Source organism: Tinamus guttatus, unplaced genomic scaffold, assembly GCF_059628265.1.
Source record: "Tinamus guttatus ecotype Peru unplaced genomic scaffold, ASM5962826v1 Tinamus_guttatus_pri_ptg001087l, whole genome shotgun sequence".
NCBI lineage: Eukaryota > Metazoa > Chordata > Aves > Tinamiformes > Tinamidae > Tinamus > Tinamus guttatus.
The window spans coordinates 2935155-2945043 of record NW_028289621.1 but is presented as its reverse complement, the minus strand read 5'-3'; the positions used below and the strand labels follow the sequence as shown (position 1 = coordinate 2945043).

The window sequence follows — 9889 nt, the reverse complement described above, 5'->3', positions numbered from 1 at the left end:
GTTGGCTTCACTATCGCCATCCTGCTACGCCAAAAGGGGAAAAGAGGTGATCAATTTGGGATTGCTTGCTAGCAATACCAAAGACTGGTCCAAAAATGTTAACTTTTCCACATAGAAAAAGTACATGGAGCCTATCCATAAGGTCAACAACTGCAGTACAGACTTACCTGCACAGTGCTCAGCACTGCCTAGAAGAGTCCATGTCCTAGAGACTCAGGCAAAATTATCATCTAAACAGCAAGACTAAAAAAAAATTAAATAAATAAACAGGAAAATCTTATGTAGATGGCTGGCATAATTCAGGTAGAATGATGGAAGGAATAAAAGAGCAGGGCCTGAGCGCGCGCTGGCTGCAGAGCCGCAGCGCCGGCCTCGCACGCGGGCTGCACTCGCGGGTCGTGGCTCGTGCAGGCCCGGGCAGCACCAGCCGAGCGAAACCCTCCTGATGAAAGTGATTCTTGTCCCGAAACCCTCCCGATGAAAGTGATTCTTGTCCCGAAGGCACAAAGCAGCCGCTGTGCCCCGCAAAAATACTTGTTTATTTTCAAGGTCAGCTCTGAGGCTGAATCAAAGCACAAGAGCTGCCACAACCTACAGACACTCCTGGGCAAAACCAAGAGAAAACCCCCAAATTAGTAAAACCCACATTTTGAGCTGTCAAGTTTTTGGCTTCTGTGCAGCTACGGTCAAAACTATAAAACCTGCTTATCACCTGTTTTAGAGATAACGTGGTTACAGATAGCAGGAATCTAGAAAAAAAAAAAAGCCTTTCAAATGCCAAAAGCGTTCATGGGCTCCGTCACAAACTGCACGAAATTACTTTGCAGCTTCAGTTATTTCAATAAATAAGAAAACAGGATGCTCTGTCAGCCAGGCCAAGAAGGATACGTGCATCTTCTACCAAAAGCAAGGAGGAGAAAAAACAAACATTAAGATGCAGCATCAGCCCCCAGATTCACACTGTCATCATTTTGGCCTTAACTTAATGCACTCATGGACAACAAGCTCTACCTACAGCACAGTAAGACTGCCACATAGTGGAATTGCTATAGCTGATTTTAAAGCCTGTTTTTTACCTGCAATAATTATTGTCCATGCAAATGAACTGCTGACCTAAATTAAGTTACAAGCTGGTTCTTTCAAAGGTTTCCTGGAGTGCAAGGCTGAGGCTCGCGGGGCCACACGTGCAAGTCGCTGTGAGCCCTTGTGCAAGTCACACCTGCAAAGGGGGTTGGTGTTTGCTTAACTTGGCCGTTGCAAATGCGCCGTGGGAGCTCTCCCACCAGCAAGCAGGAGCCACACAGAGCGGGGTGGCTGGAGGCTCGTCCTTGCCATTGCTGGATGTGGAGCAGGAGGCGCAGGATCAGGCGAGCAAGCACCTTTTTCTCCTTTAGATTGCTTCATATGCAAGGAAAACGTCCCTTTGAGATTTTCCTGCTAAAAAACTTAAGGTCTCGATGTTCTCTTTCAGCTGCTTTCTCTCATTTCACAATCAAGTTCATTCTGCCATAAACTTAGTAGGAAAAAGAAAACACTGTGAAGATGTGTGCAAAAGCCAGAAGGGGACTGAGGAGCAGTCTGCTCCCTTCCCACCAAGTCCTCACGGGTCGACTCCGCTCCCATCTGCTTTGAGTACAGAAATGTACTCTAGAGAAAGACTGAATGTGGGTTTTCATCGCCAACGTGGGCTTTCAACATCTCCAGCATGGACTTTTGTCATCTCCAAAGTGGGCTTCCATCTCGCCTGTCCTTGCCACGCAGTCCACAGCTATCAGATAAAGAGCCTGTCTACTTATTTGAACATTTTGCTAATGCAGGAGTGCAGATGCGATGTTCAAAGCACAGTCAAAAAGAAGGATGGATCTGCTGAATCAGTTGAAGAGCCTGTGAGGAAACCACAGCAAGTTCTGCTAGCTCAAGGTATGTGTGGCCAGAGCAAGGCACCAGCCTAAGGCAACAGCTCCCTGCCAGGGCTGCACAAATCTCTCCGCTGGGATGCACTAAACTGGGTTCCAAGTCATCCTTTTGGACGCTACGAGATCCAAGTCATCCGAAAGTCATCTTGCAAGATGTGGGCACCCTCCCTGCCTGCTCTTCTGCAGCCAGAAAATCAACGGGTGGCCGCTGCCGGCCGCTTCGTGCAGCGGCTCCGTTCTCCAGGCATTGACCGTTCCCCCGTGACGCCTTCCCCAGCGTTGGACCTCTCACCAGCTGACTCGCTGACAGCACGCAGGAACAGTCGTCAGCCTAAACCTTTCCAGTAGGAAAAACATATGGAAAACATTTAAATTTCATCAGATATTCTTCATCCCCAGTTGTCTCCGTTCCATGCTTTTTTCCTCCATTTGTTTGCTTATATGTTGCCATTTCAACCTCTAACACAAACTTTTTTTTCAGTTAAACGTTGGCTGTTGAAACCACGTTGTCAGAGGACCCCTCTCTGGAACAGATCCAGTTCTTCACAACCACCTCATCTCTCTAAATTGCTTCTCAGTTTAATTTACGAAGACATTCATTATATTACAGATTACAGGAGGACATGAACTTTGTTTCACATTTGCTTTGCTCTGTGTTATGGTGCAAAGGTCTCTCCTTCAGTTATCCAACGTTGCTGCACGTTTCCAAGATGCTACCAGCCACTGTGCCCAAATCACAAGCTCGTCTCTCCCCAATTAATGAGATTTTTCTGACCACTTTTTTTGCACTTAGACACTTTTACACTTTATACTTAGAATAGCAATAAGAGAACACCAAGAGAATTCTAAAAGGACTTATTTATGGTAAACAGTATGCTTACTTCAACTCTATGCTTCTCCAAAGCTTGTTGAGCTGGGACAAAGTCTTAGGAATGGGGAATTTACGTGATTTCTCAAACTTCGGTTTCTGAACCTTGACTAACTAACATTGACTAACTAACATTTCACTCCTTTCTGCTCCCAGCACATGGATAGGTGACCTCTTCACACTGTCATTTGCTTCTATTCCCGAGCAATATAACAGGCTCATAACCGTATTTCTTTCCAAATCCAGCGGGCCACCGTCACCTAAAGATTTTTAGGAAAAAACGTTTTTCACTGTGGAAAGCTGGAGCTAGCTATCGCTCCTGCTTCCAAGAGGAAGACTAGCGAGCAAAGCTGGGGAGGAAAGGACAGGCTGAGGGCAGAAATTGCTAGGTTCAACTTTGAAACATTCCAGGAATGGTAGAATTTTAAAAGATCACATTGTAGACTAATTACTGGTCTTGTCTTCATGTCCAGTCCTACGGAAAGGAAAGAATGCACAGTGCTTTGTAGAGCCATTCAAAACAATAGTAGTTTGCAGGACTGACAGCTTCTGTTTATCTCTCCTTTAGGACAAAAGGACTCGAAGACACTCATGGTAGCGAGGTGCCGAGCAACCTTCCTGGGATGTGTTTCTTCAGGAAGAAAAGGGATCACTACCTTATTTTATGGATGTCACTGAAGTAGGCTTTGAAGTTCTTCGGAAGCACATCCTAAACCTGGCATGGGAAACCACAGCAATCACACCTGCTTGACAGATGATTCCTTTAAGTACAACCTGTACGGAGCTGTGTACAGCGTGGTCTTCATCCTTGGTTTGATTACTAACTGCGCCTCCCTCTTTGTTTTCTGCTGCCGGATGAAAATGCGAAGCGAAACGGCCATATTCATGACCAACCTGGCTGTGTCAGACTTGCTCTTTGTGTTCACCTTGCCTTTCAAAATTTTTTATAATTTCAACAGGCATTGGCCCTTTGGGGACAGCCTCTGCAAGATTTCCGGCACAGCATTTCTCACCAACATCTACGGGAGCATGCTGTTCCTCACCTGCATCAGCGTCGACCGATTCCTCGCCATCGTCTACCCGTTCCGCTCTCGCACCATTCGGACGAGGAGGAATTCAGCCATAGTATGTGCTGGTGTCTGGATACTGGTCCTCAGCGGGGGAATTTCAGCCTCGCTGTTCTCCACAACCAACGTATCTAACACCAGCACAACTTGCTTTGAAGGTTTCTCCAAACGCATCTGGAAAACCTACCTGTCCAAGATCACTATATTTATTGAAGTGGTAGGATTCATAATTCCTTTGCTGCTCAACCTTACGTGCTCTTCTTTAGTACTCAGGACTCTTCGGAAACCTGCCACCTTGTCTCAGATTGGGACAAACAAGGAGAAAGTACTGAAAATGATCATTGTGCATGTGGCCATTTTTGTGGTGTGCTTCGTGCCTTACAACTCCATACTCTTCCTCTACGCCCTGGTGCGCTCCCAAGCAATAGCAAACTGCTCCTTGGAGCGCTTTGCCAGGACGATGTACCCCATCACGTTGTGCATCGCAACCATGAACTGCTGCTTCGACCCTTTCATCTACTACTTCACATCAGAATCCTTCCAGAAGTCTTTCAACATAAAAACCCAGATCAAAATGGATTCTCTTTTCAAGACTGAAACACCCCTAACAAAGACTGCACTACCGGCACCCCAGGATGAAATAAGTGACCACGCTATTACGAATGGAGGAGATCCAACATCCGAGTCACATTTCTAGCCACGCACATGCACGTGGAGTTATCGTCCATTCATTTCTTCATTAACATCATGTACAGAATAGTTGTTGTGCAGAATGTGCGTTCACACATGGTGCTGCTGAAGGAAAGTTAAGGGGGGATAAGTGCACAAGTGGGCAAATGCTCACGCTGCGATTGCTCCATCAAGCATCTCCATCTGAGAACGTGAGATGTAATAATCCAGATGGGTCTCTTCGGAGAATATGGATGAGTGACAACATGCACACCAACTAAGGAGGACCTGGAACAGATTCTTTAATCCCCAAATGCCAACATTTGGCATTTTTCCCCCTACCAGCATTTGACGTGGACCAGGTGGGAAAAACAAAAAAAAAAAAAAAAAAAAACCAACTTACAGATATCTGCCAATATTTCATATTTCCTGAAGATGAATCATCATATGTTAACTCAATAACTTCACACAATATGTATGTTTGCTTAAAAAGGTGTAATAAAAGCCTTGGCTTTTTCTTATTTCACTGCAAGAGTACACATCCTGGTTTTACTAGGTACAGGCATTTAAAATGTATTTTTTGGTGAGGTTTGAAGTTTAAATAATTCTGTTTTGAAAAGAAGGCAAAACAGCTGCTTGATGATGTAAAAGAAAATTAATAAGAGAATAATTAATGAAGCTATTTAGAAATGAGCTTCATTCTTGTACAATTAAGCTGCTTTTTATTTTAAGTGCCATCTCTGGGGAGAAGTACAGAGTGCATTATGGCTGTGTTGCACCTGGGCTTTTATATCCCAGGAGATTATGAGTGAATATTTCTGATAAGGGCTGGACGATAAAGTTAGCTGAAAGAAAGGGTCTGAAACTCCAGAATTGTTTGTAGGCGAAATCTGTTGTATAGAACTTGTGCACAAATGAGGGATGGAAGAAGCACACAGTGCTGATCCTGCTAAAGAACATGTTTGGATATAAATAACTGGTGTCTTATTAGCAGAATTAATTTTCTGCCAATTAGCAGAAGATCTTGCGAATGATTGTTTGCCTTTTTTTTTTTTGCTACACAGTCAACTAATTAATTAAGCTAGGGGTCTGAAAGTAATTCCAAAAGATGAATAAGTAAAACAAGTTAGCTGCACTGTTCTCCTACTTAGTCATAGCAATGTGTTTTCTTGTTTTGCAATTAATTTATTACATCCTGCACTTCCTTTTATAGATTATATAAATATATATGTAAAGTTAACTGTCTGTATGCTGTTGCATTTTACTGAGTGGTTCATTCCTGCAGCCTTTGTGGGGCACAAATTATACTGACCTTAACTGGCTGGTTCATTCTTCAGTGTAAGATATGTCAACGATATAACCAGTTGAACATGGAAAAGAATGATACTGCTTGTTAGATCAATGATATACAGTTTCTGCTGGGCAGCATAAAGTTGCTTTTAGGGCTCTATTGCCAATAACTGACAGATAAAATGTTAATGGAACAGATGCCTTCCACTCAGCAGCTTATCTTAATTCTTGCAGATCAAATTTCATGAAAGCTGCACCTCACATGCAATTACTTCTCCAAGCAATCAGTTTTTAAAGGTGTGAAAAGAACTCAGTTGTAAAAAATGCCATGCTTTGAAGGGAATATTTATGTAGCACTACTTTCACTTTGAATGAAAAAGTAATTTGCTTAACAAGCCTAGGGCGGGCCCTCAAGGTCAGTCTATTTTAGCTCTAAACCGAATGTGGTTATATAGTGCCTCGGTATTGCAGAGAACAAGTATATAAATAAATGCACTATCTGCAGGGAGAATTAGAGCAGCCAAAACATTAAATCTCAGCGCTGAGTTTCAGCTGCCTTCACTCCAAGCTTGCACAGGAGACTGCATGAGACTATTTTTTGCAAACTCTGATACAAGCAGGGTTTCCCATAGGCAACGAACTCATGAAATACACACAGAATTTGGGAGTTTCTGGGACAGGGCTGCTTTGGTGCAAACGAGAAGAGAACCAGCACAGCAAGGCCAGCAACAGGGCAGCAGCATCTCCTTTGCGAGGACCCTGGCAGACCTCCTGCTCCCTGCTCCGCAGACCTTCCTTGAGTTAAATTTGCAGAAAGAAAGAAAAACTCGCCCTAGAAACCACTGTCTCGCCTTCTTAAGGAAATGTTAAAAGCAAGGGGGGAAGCGCTCTGTGCGACTGGACGCGCTCCAGGCTGCGCAGACATAGCTTAACTGTAACCCCAGCATAATGGTTGTCTTCTTCTGCGCAGAGCTAGTGCCAATGCTTACAAATTTCTGTTTGCAGTTTTATGGGGCAAGAGCTGTGGTTGATATTCGCGCATAAAATGTAACACTATCATCATGTGCCAGAATGCTAACTGAAAAGATTCATTATTTTGTAATTTAATACCTTATAAATTAGGTGGAGATCGTATGTTGACGGACACTCACATCTCCTAGGATAGTTCTTGACTAATCCTTTTCTAGGTCAGGTATAGCAAGTAAATGCTGCATGGTTTGTATATAAATAAGCAATTATGCATTCAGAGAGAGGAAAAGTAATTTTTCAGCTGTTGGTCAGGACAAGCTGGAAGGAGCAATGGTGGCAAATGAAAAGTGGATTCACAGATTTGCTGGCTTACGTGCAGACGAGTTGCTCTCCAGCCCTGTCCCACAAAGGGCTATTATCAGCCAAGGTGCAACCGGTGGCAGGAGGCTAAAATGCAAAAAAGAAAAAAAACAAATTAAGAAGTCATCAGTGCTTTTTTCCAGCCGCAGCTGGGCAACCCAACACAGCAGCCCTCTTGGATGCTCGGAATAAAGCAACGTTAACCAAAGATTTTGGCTGCTTCCTTCTCCCATTCCCCGCTTCTCCTTGGTGACTCCTTGGATGTCGGCTACCACCTCGCTTGGCAAAGCTCCTGCTGGAAAGGCCAAGCTTTTACACATGCACATCCCGACAAAACGCCCTTGCCAGTCTACAAGCTTCGTGGTAGCGGTTGTTATACAAAGAAGCAGGATCTTTTATTACGGTCACGAGGAAAGCGGGTTTTTCTTAGTGAAAGAACTGGATGGGCATCAGCAGAGCAGTGCCAAGGGCTCACGTGATAACATAATTCTCCCATCTTGGCAGAATTAGTGGGAATTACCCAGGCTTCAATCCTCCTCCTTTGCTGTGGTTTGCAAAGGCCAGGAGAAAGGAAGGTCACTGGTCGAGAGCTCCACGCATGAGGAGGAAGAGCTCCTGGCCAGAGAGGAAGGCTCTGCTCCTTGCCTGTCTCAGAGATCTGCTGAGGGGTCCAGCCTCTAGGTCCATCTAAAATCAGCCCCACGACATGTTTTGAGAGCCCTCCCAGGGGTTTAGCAGGCGAGAGCTCTCCTGGCTTCTCAGAGCAGGGTTTGCTCCAAGAACAGAGAATCCAAAAATGCCCGTTTCAGTAGATCAATGGCATTTGTCAGCATTAATCTGTGAATAATCGCTTGCTGTTAAACAGGCCTATTTCATGGGAAGAGAAAGCAAAGCAGAGCACTATTTCCATTTTTCTTTGGAAAATGTCACATCACTTACTTAAAAATAACATTCAGCTGCACTGGCGGTTCTTTCTAACTTCTTAAATTTCCTATCTCCTCTGTAGAAGCATCAGGAACCACAAACACCAGGGCAAAAAGGAGAGTCAGGTGGTTTCTCGTTAGGGTCAAGTAATTACATCATTTGTCTGTTTTCCCAAAATACTTGTGTGTCGAGTGCCTAAGAAAATCCTGTGCTAGTTTTTTCCTGCATGTGCGATTTTGACCAATGCAAACACTGCACCGAAGGTATCAACACGCGGGTTTTTTTTTGCACTGTTTGCTCTCTTATGTACGTGCGTGCATGTGCGTAACGAAAAAGGAAAGCTTTTTTTCTGGCAAAACAGTGTGAGTGAGTGTGCTCATTTATCCTCCCTTCTATAAATACACATATTAACTGGAATAATATTTAAATTGAAGGTTTTCTGTAGCCCTCTTGAGAAACTCTGACTACATCCATCGCACACAGAGAATTTCCTGGAAACCATAAGTATGGGAAAGTGGCCGTTCCCTCTTTGCTGTTTTATATGAAGACCCCCAGCTTGTCCTGCAGCACCGCTGTGCTCTGGCTTCCTGGCATCTCGCGGGGCTCTCTTTGCAGTCACTCACCAGCTCACCAGCAAAGCAGCATCCAAAAACCTCACAAGGCAGGTGAGGAGGCCACAGCATTGCCAAAAGTTTTGCATTTGCTAAACAAAACCAGCTGCACCAGGGCAAGCAGGGAAAGCGCTTCCCACACTGGTGTGCCACAGCTCAGTGCCACATTGGCACAGCAAGATGCCACTGCGAGGGTGCTTGTGCAGCACCGCTGTCACACCTTGCGCTGGAAGATGTTTCTACAAAGATCAGTCACATAAAAAGGGGAAAAAAATTGCTATCCTGTTGTAATGGTGGCTTCATGTCATTATTACATGACAAATTATGGTCTGCGCTGTCACTGTATGTTACTGCCTTGAAAAGAACACGAGCAGTAAAGCACTCATACCTGGGAATAATGGGAAAGAAAATAATAAAAAAGACATGGAATAAAATCTTGCACAAGTGTAGGGCATGATTTAGCAAGGTCAGGCACTGGCCATGCTGCTCCAGGCACTGGGGTGAGGACTTTTAGCATGAGAATACTTCTGGGCATAAGCATCATCTTCAGTGCCCCAGTATAGGGCATCTTTCACAAGGGCTACCCTGCCCTTTTCCTAACTTTCAGTCAATTCAGTCCCCTTATCTTCAGAGTGCTCAGTTGGCAGAATCTCATTTGCAAAGCAACTTCTTAACCCTTTCCTCACCCTGTATATATCATCATGAAGCTTTCCTGCACAGATGTGGCTTCATGTTGCTCTCTGCTGCCTATGCAATAAAAAAGCAGTCTTTGGTCATCACTAGTTTGCCCCGCTGCAGCTACAGGACCTTTTTGCAATGTAATTGTGCGAATTTGTAACCAGGACAAGGTGGAAATTGGGATTTTTGGTTGTTTTTTTTTTTGTTTTTTTTTTTTTTTCATCCATCATCCAGCATCTCTCACTAGAGCAGGGAGGAGAAGTGCAACCTGTTGCCAAGTGATTCCTCTCTGCTTGAGAGGTCCCCGCTTGACTCAGCTTGGTGGGACTGGAGCCATCTGACCACAAGAGAAATGGGGCAGCTGAATGCCTGGAAGCTGAACCAGCTCATGTGCCCAAAAAATAAAACCTGCTAAGCTGCTCAAGTTGAATTTCCCTACCAAATTTCCTGCTGAGCCATTTCAAACATCACTTGACCGCACACTGCTACATTGATAACCTTCTCAGTTTCTTGTAGGTGAAGAGATTTAATTAGTAA

At 44.4% G+C, this 9889-nt stretch overlaps 1 protein-coding gene across 1 annotated transcript; it reads left to right on the top strand.

Annotated features, from left to right (window-relative positions):
• Positions 1–3356: 3356 nt before the first annotated feature.
• LPAR4 (lysophosphatidic acid receptor 4) lies at positions 3357–4642 on the top strand. The gene has a single exon (XM_010216543.2). The coding sequence runs from the start codon at positions 3505–3507 to the stop codon at positions 4546–4548; it is 1044 nt and encodes a 347-aa protein (XP_010214845.1). The 5' UTR covers positions 3357–3504; the 3' UTR covers positions 4549–4642.
• Positions 4643–9889: the final 5247 nt, after the last annotated feature.